General features: G+C 42.3%; 1 protein-coding gene across 1 annotated transcript in view; it reads left to right on the top strand.

Annotated features, from left to right (window-relative positions):
- Window positions 1-15,470, top strand: part of AGBL1 (AGBL carboxypeptidase 1) — a 76,287-nt gene that overhangs the window by 8,552 nt on the left and 52,265 nt on the right. The window contains exon 2 of the mRNA XM_017862688.1: window positions 14,391-14,599. Within this exon, the coding sequence (XP_017718177.1) occupies window positions 14,391-14,599 (209 nt within the window). The remainder of the gene's footprint in view (window positions 1-14,390; window positions 14,600-15,470) is intronic.

The following is a 15,470-nucleotide window of genomic DNA, read 5'->3' as shown; positions in this document are numbered from 1 at the left end:
CTTCCACATGGAGTCAGGAAACTGGACTCTGGGTTCAGTGCAGCCATAGATTGGCTCTGTGACCTTAAACTAGTTCGTTGCCATTACACTTGAGTTCAGTTTGATTTTTCAGAAATGGAAGGGCTAGCCTAGGTGAGGAGATTAGGAATTCTTTAGTAGCAAAACCTTTTTTTTTTTTTTTTTTTTTTTAAATAAAATCAATTAGGGAAATTGCACGCATAAAGCAAACAATGGGGGGTAAGAGGGGGGCAATTAATGACAGCATGAGCTTTCCCTTGCCCCTCCCTTTTCCCTGGCTCTTGACAGACACTGAGAAACACCCAAAGAAGTTCCTGAGGGGCCAGAAGAAATCAAGTTTGAAAACCTCTGAAATAAATATACTCAAGGGACTCTTCCAGAGTCCGGTCTGTTGTTTGAGACTACAACTTTAAAAAATGGGCTGACACTTTCCTTAGGAGGTTTGAAAATGTGTTAAATTTTACTATGCAGTGGCAATAAGGAAGAACTAGTGAAGTTTGACTTGGCGGAAGGTCCAAAATATTGTTCTCATCATCCAGCCCTAGTCAAGTAAATTCTAAGTCTCTTGGGACTAACAGACCTAATTAAACAATTGAACTGGACCTGACTCAGTGAGGAGGGTCAGCTTCCAGTTGGGATTTTACTGGCAGGTAGGATGAGCAATATAATTCCACCTTCCCGAGGTGGCCAGGGTGTTCCCAGGCACTCATTCTGGGTCCAACACAAGCCGTGGATGGTGGTGTTGAGCTTTACTTGCTTGACACAAAACTCTTGGCCACATAAGATATTGTTGGGCTGCAATTGCCGCTAATCTTGGTTCTTACACTCATGCAGGATGCTGACTTTTATCAGGAGATCCTGTCAAGACTTAATTCTATCTCAAGGGCTATTCCTCTGACCTGTATATCTGCTTGTGGGTTCCGGCCATGTTCTTTCTTTGACCATAGTATAAAAGTGCTCAAGGTGGCTTGGGGACATGTGTGCAGAGTGGTGTATGTTTGCTGTAAGCTTGGAGCTCTTACTCTGAAAGAGTGAGTCACAGGGCCGAGCGTGGTGGCTCATGCCTGTAATCCCAGCACTTTGGGAGGCCGAGGCAGGCAGATCACAAGGTCAGGAGTTCAAGACCAGCCAGACCAATATAGTAAAACCCCGTCTCTACTAAAAATACAAAAATTAGCTGGGCATGGTGGCATGCACCTGTAGTCCCAGCTACATGGGAGGCTGAGGCAGGAGAATCACTTGGACCCTGGAGGTGGAGGTTGTAGTGAGCCAAGATTGCGCCACTGCATTCCAGCCTGGGCGACAGGGTGAGACTCCATCTCAGAAAAAAAAAAAAAAAAAAAAAAAAAAAAAAAAAAAAAAAAGAGTAAGTCACAGTGGAGAATAGCACTTGCTCAGTGGTCACGGTGCAGGCTCTGGAGAGACTGTGTGGAGCTGAACTGTGGCCACTGTGGCATGTTTCTTAATGACTCTATGCTACACTTCCCTCATCTGTAAAGCAGGGAAAACCATACGCTTCAAAGATAATTAGTAAGATTTAAACAAGGTGATGTTTAAAAGAGTGGGAGTACAGTGCTGAATCTTAGCACATCTCAATAAAGATGAACTCTTGTTTTATTGTCATCACCATTTCAAAAGTCCTGGAGGTTTCAGGAATTGATGATGTAAGGGCATAAAGCCTGATGAAATGTAAATTTGTCTCCCAAGATCTCCCCGGAGGGTTGAATGATATCTGGTTGTTTTTAGAGTCTGTCTTTATTTTTTTCAAGAAGCTTTTTCTGTAAAAGCGCCAGATGATAGTAAATATTTTAGGGTTTGTGGATCACACGGTTCTGTCACAACTACTTAACTCTTCCTTTATAGGACAAAACAGAAACAGACAATATATAAAGAAATGAAAAACTTTATGAAAATGGGCTGTGGGCAATTTGCTGACCCCCTACTTTAGACTATGTGAGCCTTGGATCTGGGGACTCTGTCCCATTCATCCTTATTTCTTAAGCTATTGACTCTAATGTGTTTTATACAGCAGACACTCAGAGTAAGTTATCTAAATGAACAAAGGAATCAATGAATAAGTGAATGCGTGCAGATTCAACCCTACTCAGTCAATCCGCATGTTCTTACTTTGTTTTACTTCAGGGAATCAAAGGTTAATATCCAAGGTTGATGAGTTCTAAATGTCTTAAATTTTAGAACATATATCATCCTGGAATAATTAATGACTGACTGTGGATTGACGAAGATAAATATCACAAAGATTTAAGGAGATAGACAAAAATATAAACATTTCATGACTCGGAAAGTACACCGTGGCTTCCTCATCACTTTCAGGATTGACTGTACACTTATTTATTTATGTCAAAATATACCTCAGGTGTTTCCTAGCACCTTCTAATAATAGCACCTTTTCATATATACGATCTCATTTAATCTTCAGCATGGTCCTGTCAGACAGGTAAATATTTAATTATTCTATAACAGTAGTTCTCAACATGAGTGATTTTGCCCCAGAGGGAGCAATTCACAAGGTCTAGAGACATTTTTGTTGTCATATCTGTGGTGGGAGAGGGTGTGCTGCTGGCATCAACTGAGTAAAGGCCAGGTTGCTGCTGAACATCCTACAAATGCATAGGATGGACCCACACAATGAGTAATATCAGTCCAAGATGTCAACAGTGTGAGGTTGAGAAAAATAGTGTTCTATAGAGAGGACACTGAGGCCGAAAGAGGTTGGCTGACTTGCCTGAGATTGTGTAATATGCACTTGGCATATTGGGACTAACCCCTATCCCTTCCTTTCACTACTGCAGGGTTTTAAACTTTTTTTGAAATAAATGAATGTTTATTTTTATTTTTGAATGAAATCCTTTGCAGAACCACTGACTGTAAACAGATGACAGTGAAGCTACTCTGGGGACAATGGAAGTTAGAGATCCTGCTCAGCCTTTTTCTTAGCCCCTTCCACCAGTCCCAGGGGCACACACTATGGCAACCACTGCCCACAGACCATGAGGCACATAGAGCACCAGACATCTCTTGGCACCCCTGACCTTCCATAAGTCCCTGGAACTACTACAATTTTTTTTTTTTTTTTTCTGGTTGGGGATGAAGCATCCAAGTTCTGCTTCAATAAAATGCATTGCACAGAGGAAGAGAGAATGGAAGCATTGAGATCACATATGAGGCTATTGATTGCTGGTGCAGCCCAGGTGGTAGGAGAGGAGGGACATATCAAGAGTGATAGGAGTTGAGTTAAAAGGAGAGTGAACACGGCTCAAGGTTCTGTGATTGCATAGTGATATGGTTCTGATGACTGGAGGAACACCAGGGTCCTTAGTCTCGGGCCGAATTGGATAAAACGACACGAACACACGTGGAGTAGTTTTAAGGAGTGGAGAGTTTAATAGTCAAGAAAGAAGGAAGAAGCCTCCCCATACAGAGATAGAGGGAGGGGGGCTCCAAAGCCCAGAGAGGAAACCCCGAGTGTGGCAGAAATCAGCCAGTTATATGAGGAGACTGGAGGAGGGAGTATCTGATTTGCACTAGGCTCAGGGGATTGGTTTGATCAGGTGTGTCATTCACATAGACCAGGGAAAAGACTGGCTCTCCCACCCCAGCCTTTTAATATGCAAATGCAGGATGCCATGATGTTTTACACACATGGGGATATGTGGGGGCGACCATGTTGCCAGGCACATGTTGGGGCAAGGGCAAGAAGACATGGGTGGACCCAGTTTCTGATGGTGGACCCAGTTTCTAATGGCCTTGATTTGCATATCAAAGCTGGCCAGCTCAGCTCTAAAAGCTGGGGCTCTTCTGCTAGACAAGAAATGTTCTGGAGCTGCTTTAAAAGAAACAAAAACTTCCCAAGGACCCCCTTTCCTCTCTATTTGCCTAAAATAATTTCTTAACTCCTATAACAATAGTGACACACTATTGGCTGACAGAAGGCTGAAGGGTGGCAGGCTCAGGGTGCAGAAGCATTTGCTATTTGCCTCTTCCTCATACACTCAGGGCCTAGAGGCAATGCAGTGTGAACCCATTCATGAGTGATGCTTGCAACACAGGGCAGATTTGCTTTCCTGCTGTCTATGTTGGTTGTCTTTACTCTGGCCAGAAGCAGGCAGCACCACTGGTGGACAGACAGGTGCCTTAAATATCAAGTAGAGGAAAAAGGAAGGTGGGGGAAAGCCTCTGATTTTCTTCTTTTTGGTGTAAATCCTGGCTTTCTTCTTTAAGTGTCATCCTCTGATAAGTTGACAGTGGACACAGCAAAGTCAAACCAGGTGGAAGATTTTCTAGACCTGGAAAGGATAATGGCTTGTCTTGGGGTTTAGCAAGTACTTCCTTCCCCACCCACAGTCTAGACTCAAAATAAAACTTTCCATGGATAGGAAAACTCCCATACAAATTTCTAGGCCTATTTCTAAGACAATTATTCTGAAGGGCCTTCTTGCAGAGATGCAAACACAACAGAAAGGCGAGTGAGAAAGTCTCAGCCTGACAGATTCCCACACTTTTACACAACCTGTTGGGATGAGTCTCAAAATGGTGGGGGTCACACATCCTGATCCCTGCTCACCTTTCCCGTCAGCTGCTACTACTGTCCCCTTGCTTTCTTCACCTGGCTTTAGCTCCTGGACTTTTCATTATTTGTACTCACTAAGCTTTTGCTTTATCCACTTGCTGTGTGCCCTTGAGGTTTGAAGAATTTCCTATCCCCAGATCTCTGCATCCTGGCTCCTTCCTGTCACTCATGTCTCAGCTCCAATGCCTCCTCCTCAAGGGTCTTCCCTGATCATCCAACCTTCCAACCTAAAGCAGCCACCCTACCTCATCACTCTTGCCACTGTTTTGTTTTCTCTGTATCACTTGTCTCTATGTGAAATCGCCTTGTTTAGTTTTGTGTGTGCATATTTGGTATCTGCCTCCCCCCGCCACTCCTATAGGACTGTAAACCCTATAAGAGGTGAGACTTTGTCTATTTCATTTTCTGCTGCATCTCTGCTGTCAATAATAGTGCCTGGAACAACTGGTATATCGTAGTTGCTAAATAAATGTTTGCTGAATGGATTAAGGGTAGTACCTTGGGTTTTGGGTGTGTGAACATGGTTTTAGTTTATAATTTACTCTCTGCCTAGCCATAGGGAGAATCTGGCTTTCCAGACAAAGGCCTATATGGTTATTTGCATCTAAGAAGCAAACTTCCCAAGTGTCTACCATGTTAGAGAATTTTCAAACTAGCAATATTGAAAAATCAACCGTTTTTTCTCAAATCTAAGTCTATCATCAACTGTGAGGTGTATGCCATTTTTTATGTGCCACTGAATGAGAAAACGCTGTCAGTTACAATGAAAACATCACCCGTGGTAAGAAGCACCTTAATGTCAGAAATGCTAAAATGTGGATAAACATATGCCTGAGGATTAATAAAGTATGATGTGACTCCTCATATGGAATGTAGAATATTGACTCGGAAGAGTTTCAAGTCTTGTGGCGCCTTCTATGTTTATTTTTTAAATTTAGTTTTTATTTTTATTTTTTGTAGAGATGGGGATCTCACTCTGTTGTTGAGGCTGGTCTCAAACTCTTGGCTTAAGCAATGCTTCTGCCTTGGCCTCCCAAAGTGCTGGGATTACAGGTGTGCCCCTTTCTCTTAATAGGTGCAGCATTGCAACCTAACGTCCTTCATTAGACACTGTATGTGCTGAGGGTGGGGGAAGAGCAGAGATGTGTGAGGAAGAGAAAGGTGTGGATTCCGAGGCTTTGCTGAGAGTAGAGAAATTCCTATGGTTTGGGACTAGTTCTGTGGAAAGTTATTAGAAGGAGTTGGGGATTTGAAAAAGGTAGATTAATCTAGATTTAAAACAATGATCTGAAGTGTAGTCTTTTACCTGTCCCAATTTCTGGAGCTTAGGAAAAGCATCTTTAATTTCATAAAGGCAGTCAATTGAGAAAACAAGATTTGCTTGAAACCAAAATTTACTTTATAGCCAAGTTTATTGAAATGTATCTACTTTACAAAGAGAAAAAAGTACCTGTAAGCTAATTCAAAACCATCATTCTTATTTGAGCAAATGATAATCAAGTGTAATTTCCATTATGGATGGCATTAGGCTTCCTTATGCTTTTGTACATATCTGGCTGTTCTCCTTTGCACCAGCCACTCCTGCAGCTACAGGGCAAGAGGAGGGGCAGTTGACTCCACCTTTCCTCAGTGGTTCCGCACTCACACCTGGGCCTGGCACTGCTGGGCCAGCCTCATTGTGTCATTGGCTGGATGTCATGAAGTCCCTAAAACATCTTCTCTAGGGACTCAGAGAACCATAGGCCATTTATTTGGCCCTTAAACCTTCTCAAGTTTCCTCTGAAAAATCAACTCTTACCACAATTTAGGGCCTTGAGAGAGAACAGAGAAGTTGGAGGAGGGGGATTGGCTAAAAGCCACTCCCTTCAAGCACTGCAGGCTGTATCTCCATTAGCCTTTCAGAAATCTTCCCCAAGAAGCTGGATTAGTGGTAAGAACTAAATGTCTTTACATAGGTGCAAAGAATGTGCACTATGCTGACCGCCTTGTGAGATGATGAATGTGTTTATTAGCCCAATTTGTTCATTCCCCAAGGTATATAGGCATGGAAAGATCACATCGACCTCCATAGACATATACAATCATTGTTTATCAATTAAAAATGAAAGTAAAACTAAAAAGGGGCTTTGAGGCTACCATGGGATGCTAACCTTTGGAGTCAGATGAGGAGATTTCATGTGAATCCTAGATATGCCACTTATAAGCTCTGTGTACTTAAAGAAGTTGTTTAACTTCTCTTAACCTCTGTCTTCATTTGTAAAAGAGGGAAAGTAATACTTTAAGCATTTTCATAAGACAGATGATCCATATAAGATGATTAGCCTAGTGCAGGGCACATAGGAAATATTTAGTAAATAAATATTCACGTTGTAATGTGTTCTGATGGCAAAGTAGACAGCTTGCTTTTCGTGTAATATGATTTAGAAGACTTAGTAGAGACTACTTTATCCAGAAACATCTTCTAAATAGACTCCCTGAAGAGACCCCTAAGATAATCTGTTGCAAAGTCAAGGGTATTGTATACTGTAGTTAGGGACACCACTACCTTTAGTCTTACTAATGTCTCAGAAATGGGAATTCTTGGGTGGAAAAATGCAGGGTTTGAGAACCATGGTTTGAAGCAAGGGTTTCAATGTACAGCCCTGTTTGGGATCAGGCAAGTTTTGTGATATAATTGCTCAAGGATGGGAGGAAGGGATTTGGAAGCAAACTTTGGATAGTAAGTAAGAGTTTAATCCCCCCAGTTGTGTGGTCTTCTGTTCTGAGAGGGGCGTTTCTATCCTGAAAAAGACTAGTTTAAATGTCAGTAGTTCAGATGAATGGATTTTCAGGAAGGCTCTGAAACAGTAGAGCTATTTAATTTTTCTGGGCAAGAATTGTTTGGGGTATGATATGTCACGGTACTCTGTATAGCTGGAGGTAATTTCTGTTCTCAGGAATGGTGAAGGGCCTTGAGTCCTTGTATTTATTCTTATATATGTCTTATCAAATGTAAAGGTGGCATATTAAGCATGTAACTGCTATCAGTCATATGGATCTTAGAGGATTAACTAATCTTCTAAAAAGGCTTTAGGGTAATGAGACTCAATACATGTACATTTTGTCAGAGAGGGAAATTTTCAGGTTTATATCATGGACATAGCCTTTAATGGCACCTAGGATAAAATAGGGTGTGAGCTTCAGCATGCATAAAGAGGAGTGTTTCATTGTATGTATGAGAGTGTCTCAGAAGAGGCAGCAATGTAGGACTGGTGGCTATTTTGGGGTGAGAAGTCATCTACATTCCATGGGGATTGAAAAAAGTGGTTATAAGTTTTACTTATTTTGAAATTTTTCCTTTGGCTATGTTCATCGGTGAAAGGTATGTGAAATTTGGATGCCATCTTTGTAGGGAAAGGAATGATCATTTACTGAGCACATACTTTATGTCAGGTGCTGAGTTATGTTTTCAATTCTTATAATGGACTTGTAAGAATGTTTCAATTATTTTTATCTTTTTTATATTGCTTAATATTTACAGATGATGGAAATTCAGTTCAGAATGGCTAAGTGTCCTTCTTAGTCCATTTTGTGTTTCTATAACAAAATCCATGAGACTAGGTAACTGATAAAGACCATAATTTTTTTTCTTACAGTTCTGGAGGCTGGGAAGTCCAAGATCAAGGGTGTGGCATCTGGTGAGGGTCTTCTTGCTGCATCCTCACATAGCAGAAGGTGAAAGGGCAAGCTAGCAGGACACTCTGTGAAACCTCTTTTATAAAGTCCTTAATCTCATTCACAAGGGAAGAGCCTTCCTGGCCTAATCATGTCTTCAAGGCCCCACCTCTTAATATTATCACATTGACAACATCTGAATTTTGGAGGGGACATGTTCAAACCATAACATTGAGTAGCTTAACCAAGGTTACACAGCTAGTAAACACTAGAGCCAAAAGTAAAATCAGTAACTAGGGGCCCCTGAAGCTTCTGTTCTCGTTGTTGATATGGTTTGGCCATGTCTCCACTGAAATCTCATCTTGAATTGTAGCTCTTACAGTTCCCACGTGTCATGGGAGGGACCCAGTGGGAGGTAGTTGAATTATGAGAGTGGGTCTTTCCCATGCTGTTCTCATGATAGTTAGTAAGTCTCATGAGATCTGATGGTTTTAAAAGGGGAATTACCCTGCACAAGCTCTCTCTTGCCTGCCACCATATAAGATGTCCCTTGCTCTTCTGCCATGATTGTGAGGCCTCCCCAGCCTCACAATTCACAGTGGAACTGTGAATCAATTAAACCTCTTTCCTTTATAAATTACCCAGTCTCAGGTATGTCTGTATTAGCAGCATGAGAACAGACTAATACATTTGTCCATAACAATAGAGAGCCATTGGAATAAAAAAAAAATACATGATGATGATAGTGATGGTGATAGTTTCCACAGGCAACAGATATTGTACATATTATGTACCAGGCATTGAGCCATCTACTTTATATGTATTATCTCATTTAATTATCTCAACAGTCTCACAAAAGAGAGATTACTATTGGTTTTATTTCAGATAAAGACTGAGTGATAGAGCTGTAAAGTAGCATGCTCAAAGTCACACAGCTAGAAAGTGGTGGAGCTTCTGGCCATATGCAAGAATTTCAGAAAGACAGTGACAGGAAGTTGAAGGGTCTGCCCACAGATCAGGATGAGCAAGGCAGTGAAGGGCACATGAGTTCAGAAGTCTACACTCATCTGTACGTCTCATTTCTGGAGCTGTGGCTGTTACATTACTTTGCTGCAGGCTCCCACATTTTCTCTGCTTAAGGTCATCACTGCCCCCAAAAAGGATGATGCAGTTCCGAAATATGAGAAATAAAGAGCAGTGATAACAACTTCCTTCAGTTTTGCCAAAGAAGAAGAGCAGTGGGCTGCTTGCAGGTATAGTTATCCAGAACGCCAACCATTTCTCCCCACCAGTCTGTTGTGGGGCCCCACATTGCCCAGGAGAAATTCAATTTTTGAGTCTTGAAGGTTTCTAGGCTTTCCTCTTTAGACCACAAATATCTTTATAAAGATGGTCGGGATCTCCAGTGCCTTCAGGAGCTAGGCAGGTAATTCACTTCTGAAGGAGCTGGGGTTAGACAAAAAAATGAGTTGATTACTATGTCAACCTGTGGATTGCTTGCCCTGCTCACTTGCCTTGACAACACTGTTTGGCTAATAGTCTGTGGGTTACCTGTTTGTAACACCAAAAGGCTCCATTTTTTTTCCTCCTGATTGTCAAAGTTTGTTGTAGAACGCATGAGAAATAAAACTACAGAAAAGTCTAAATAAGCAAATAGAATCATCAGTTGATCCCCAATCCCATTAAGTATTCTTGTTACCTTGGCATATTCCCTTCCAGTTTTTAAGTGTAAAAATCTGCATCAATGGGATCTGCCCTAAAGCGGCACACGTGAACCTCAGTTAATAAATACTTGGGGTTAAAATAAGGATATCACTAGGTCCTGTTTCGGACTGAGAATTAGCTACAAGTCAGGCCCTTGGAGGATAGAACCCAGAGAGATAAGTAGAAATAGAAGAATAGAGAAGGGTGAATGGGAGGTAAGGACAAAGATAAATCTCCTGTTGTTCATGGATTTGCCAAAGGAAAACCGGCCAAAAAAAGATCTTCAGCATGAGGCCGGCAGCGAGGGCCTGATGGAGCTAGGGGGTGCCAGGAAGCAGGGTCAATGCTTTTAGGATGGGGTAGAGGAGCGGGTGAGGTGTTAAAATTAAAGACCCTCAGAACTCTCTGTCCATTTCATCCCCATCCTCCAACCAGTTTAAAAGACATTAATGTAGGCCGGGCATGGTGGCTCACACCTGTAATTTCAGCACTTTGGGAGGCCGAGGTGAGTGGATCACCTGAGGTCAGGAGTTCAAGTCCAGCCTGGCCAACATGGTGAAACTCTGTCTCTACTAAACATACAAAAAAATCAGTTGGGTGTGGTGGCATGCACCTGTAATCCCAGCTACGTGGGAGGTGGAGGCAGGATAATCGCTTGAACGTGGGAGGCAGAGATTGCAGTGAGCCAATATCGTGCCACTGTACTCCAGCCTGAGTGACAGAGTGAGACTCTGTCTTAAAATAAATAGATAAGTAGATAAATAAAAAATAAAATAAAATAAAAGACACTAATCTACTTAGAAACTTAAAAAAAATTAAGCTACAGGATTTTTTTTTTTCAAGGAAAATCTTAGGAAACAGCTGTTTATGTAAACAGACTATAGCAGAGCTGGTGTGTTCCAAAGAGGGGGACTTGAAGCCCTCTCACAGCTCTCAACTCTAAGCCCATCCACAGCAGTATTCAAAAACGTACCTCATCTCTGCTCTGTTTGCCCTGGCCCTGAGAAGCAGCGCTTTCCTCTCAGATCTTCCAGAACTCCTCTAAGTTGCTGATCCCAGTGACCCTCATTTTATTCTTTGTTCTTCTCCATATTTGCTCTTTCTCAGTTTGATGAATCTCCTCTTGTCGCATTTTAGATACGTATTGACTTTTGCACAACTTCCCAAGACATTCTCAGAGAAAGATTGACGGGTGTAGGGTCACTGGGGAAGGAGGTTTAGCTATTTTAAATGTTAGTAAACATGACAGTTTGTTAGGGATTAACAGGAAATCATGAATAAAATCATTGGGATTTGATAAGGGATTTTTCTCCCAGACAATTAAAGATTTTTTTTCATTATCTTTCTCCCCCCCCACAAAAAATGTCATGGATGAAGGTCACTGGGATAACTCATTATCAATCTAATACTCTTAAAACAGATAAAAGACAAAAGTCCTTAAGCTTATGCTGCCACGGGGCCCCTGTGAACTATTGTTCTGGCATCTTTTTAGCAGGTGATACTGTCCTTTAATACCTCCTACTTAATTCTCAATTTTCTTTTAAACATCAGATATTGAATAGTCTGCAAACTCCTTTAGGCAATAAAGAACTCTCATGCTCTATGGCCAAGATCTGCCAGGGAGTGAAATATTTTTGATACAAAAGAATAATTCATTAAAGGTGATAATGAAGGCAATTCAAACCCTCCACAAACATAGCACCAGGTGAATAAAGCTCATCACTCTCAATTTAGGGTCATGTTGTAAAGAGAGGGAAAAAAAGAAGAAGAAAAAAAAAACTGCACAAATGAGCCAAAAATTTCAGTGGGGCTCAGTCAAGCTGACAATTTAGAATTTGACAAACAAGCAGAAAAAGGGGAGTTTTATTAATATTATGAAAAAAAAAAACCCTCTGGAATAAAGCATTATATTTCCATGTTATTTTTTGCACTCATATGCACTTACATGGTCTTAGGGAGAAATCTGCCTTTGAGATGAAATTTTGGTCATCTGATTACATCTCAGGGGCTCTCCCTCACACACACTCAGCCAGAAGCACATACTGTTTCATACGCCAGTGTGAATGGCTTAGATGATGGAGAGATGTGGTAGTGAGAGAACGGAGCTACAAAATTTGGGCATTCTGACTGAGAGTCAGCCGGTTAGAGCCCTGCAATGCACCTAGTCCCTAGGAACTGAGAGGATCAGGCATCTACTGGACAGATCTGAACCAGTACGTGTTTGTCTACCAACCCTGTAGCCCAAGGAGCTTAACCTGAAAAGTAGCGTATATTAACTGTTGAGAGAGGTATCTTGGACTGTTCTTCTCCCTCTGTTTTAGGTCCATAAAATAGGGTTTTATGGGAGGTCCCAAACAGGAATATTGAACTAACACAGAGAAGTCAAGGAGTTGAAAAGGTCTCTGTCAGATATGAGAAAGCCCCATACTAATCCCCGCTGGGTGGACTTCCGAACTTTACCTGAACGTTTTCAGCGCCCTATTGCTCACTACCCTAGAGTCTATCCTCTTCTTGAACAGCCTTAAGTATGAAGAATTCCTTTCCTGAATTCAGCCTAGTGTGTTTTAATTTCTTTCTTTCTTTCTTTCTTTCTTTCTTTCTTTCTTTCTTTCTTTCTTTCTTTCTTTCTTTCTTTCTTTCTTTCTTTCTTTCTTTCTTTTTTGAGCGAGGGTCTCACTCTGTTGCTTAGGACCATAGCTCACTGCAGCCTTGAACTCCTGGGCACAAGTGATTCTCTTGCCTCAGTCTCCCTAGTAACTGGGGCCACAGGTGCAAGCCACCACGTTTGGCTTATTTTTATTTTTTGTAGAGATGGGGTTTTACTATTGTTACTCAGGCTTGTCTCCAAACTCCTGGCCTCAAGCTATCCTCCTGTCTCAGGCCCCCACAGTACTGGGATTACAAGTGTGAGCCACCATGCCCGGCCTGTGATTTCTTTCTAACTTGGTCTTGGGGTCTCTTTCAAGAGTGGCTGTAAGCCACTGATAGGGGATAAAGTTAGTTGGGGTGTGTGGGTCAGGTGAGACTCAGAAGAGGCAGCACAGCAAAACCCGTGAAATAGCAGAAGTGTTTCTGTTGTTACAGAGCCAGGAGAATAAGAAGAGTTGCTGGGGAGTTTGGAGGTGGCAGGGAGCTCCAACAGTGTCTGGGGAGAGAGAGGCCCTGTTGTGGGACTGGGCCTTTCTTAAGGTCCATGGCATTATCTGTCAGGCTTTCCTGCAGGGGTTGTGGATTTGGCAGTTTAAAGAAAACACATATGAAGAGCAGGTCCTATTCACATGACTCTGGTGTTGTCCATTGGGTTTTACTGTGGTCGGCAGGTGTGGAAAATGTTGGGTTTTTGGTCAATGGGATGAGGAACAAGCAGGCCATATGGCAAACAACCACGTGGGGAGGGCAAGTTTTCTGTAGGTCAGAGGCAACAGGGTACGACTGGGTTGCAAGCAACTTAAGTCGTGCCTAAAAACGGATGTGGAGGCTTCAACTATATGAAACAAATTTATGAGTCTTGATTATCTATAAATTAGCTTCCATTCTCTTTAGAAAGGACACCCAACATATCTCTTACACATGGCAGCCTTTCAGATACTATACCTCACTCAGCATCCTCTCCTTCCCCACCTAATCTGATAGCTCAACCCAAATGACAACCTCCTGGGTTCACTGACATTCAGATAGGAGGAATGGAAATCTGGTGGAAATCTCTCTCTGTGTCTGTCTCTCCTCCCACACTGTTAGTATTATGTTTTTGTTTGTTTGTTTGTTTGTTTTTCTGAGAATAAGGTACAGACTTCCATACACTCTAATTATGAATTTCCTAAAAACAAAAGTATCCTCTTACATAACCCCAGTTTATCAAAATCTGAAAATAAGCACTGATACAAAACTGTTAGTTAATCTGCAGATCTTATTCAAATTAGACCACTGCCCAATAATGCCTTTTACAGCAAAAGAAAAAGTTGTTTTCTGGCCCAATGTTTAAACTATAATTACTTATTATGCTGACTTGTCATGCCTTTTTAGTTCCCTTTAGCCTCATGTTTTGTTCTGTTTTGTTTTGCCTTTCATGACCTTGACATTTTCAAGGATTGTAGGTCAGGTATTTTGTAGCATGTCCTTCATTTAGGCTTTGCTGATTTTCTTCATGATCCAATTCGGGTTATGCATTCTTGGCAGGAACACCGTAGAAGTGATGCTGATCTTTCTCAGTGCATCATATCGGGGGCATGTGATGACTGTCCCATTACTGGGGATGTTAACTTTGATTACTTGGTTTAAGGTGACATCTGCCAGTTTTCATACTAAAACATTATTATTCCCTTGATGATTAATAAGTATCTTGTGGGAAATGCACTGGAACATTCTCAAAGAGGTGCAGCCGTGGAGAGCCTGTGATTGACTCTGCCTTCCCCTTTGTTTTCAGAGTCGAACGGCCGCAGGGCAGTGAACCGAGGTTATGTCACCAGCTTGCTCTGGCTGCACCAGGACTGGCACAGCCGTGACACAGCCAACACCTACGTGCAGATCCGACGGGGCTTGCTGCTCTGCCTCAAGCACATTGCTGCCCTCCGGTCCGGCAGGGAGGCCTTCCTGGCAGCACAGGGCATGGAGATCCTCTTCAGCGCCACACAGGCAGGCAGCATGGGGATTCACTCTGCAGCTGGAGGCCAGCTGGATGATTCCTGAAGGCTGTCATTTAGGAATCATCCCAGACAGAGCTGGGAACACCTCAGTCTATTTCTTGTTGCCTGCTAAGGGCAGATGTTCTGGATTTAAGTCTTCATTCCAGGCCAGGCTTGGTGGCTCATGCCTGTAATCCCAGCACTTTGGGAGGCCAAAGCAGATGATCCCCTGAGGTCAGGAGTTTGAGATCAGCCTGACCAAAATGGTGAAACCCCTCTCTACTAAACATATAAAAATTAGCTGGGGGTGGTGGCGCATGCCTGTAGTCCCAGCTACTCAGGAGGCTGAGGCAGGAGAATAGCTTGAACCTGGGAGGCAGAGGTTGCAGTGAGCCGAGATCATGCCACTGCACTCCAGCCTAGCTGGCAGAGTGAGACCCTGTCTCAAAACAACAACAACAACAACAAAACAATCTTCATTCCATCGATTCATTCATATATACTTAACTTATGTTTGTTGAATACACACTATCAGAGGTGCAGTATGGCATAGTGGTAAGTGTTGACTCTAAAACTAGAGAACTGGATTCAAATCCCAGCTCTAGGGCCTACAGCTGTGAAACTTTGAAAAAGTCACTCAACTTCTCTGGGCCTCTAGATTCTTCAAAAGAAAAAAAAAAGCAGAAATAACAAAACCTAGGTTGTCGTGTGGACTAAATAAGTCACTGTACAAATGGCACGTGCCCAGAAGAGTGCTTGACATGACTGAACTGCGTTTTGAGGATGAGCCATTATTGGAATAATTAGCAGTGGGGTCTAGTGGTGGATATGACAAACGAGGCCCTTGAGCCTATAGGGAAAACCTCCTAGCAGAAGAGTCA

Source organism: Rhinopithecus bieti, unplaced genomic scaffold, assembly GCF_001698545.2.
Source record: "Rhinopithecus bieti isolate Rb0 unplaced genomic scaffold, ASM169854v2 scaffold_66118, whole genome shotgun sequence".
NCBI classification, from domain to species: domain Eukaryota; kingdom Metazoa; phylum Chordata; class Mammalia; order Primates; family Cercopithecidae; genus Rhinopithecus; species Rhinopithecus bieti.
This window is presented reverse-complemented; position numbering and strand designations above follow the sequence as displayed.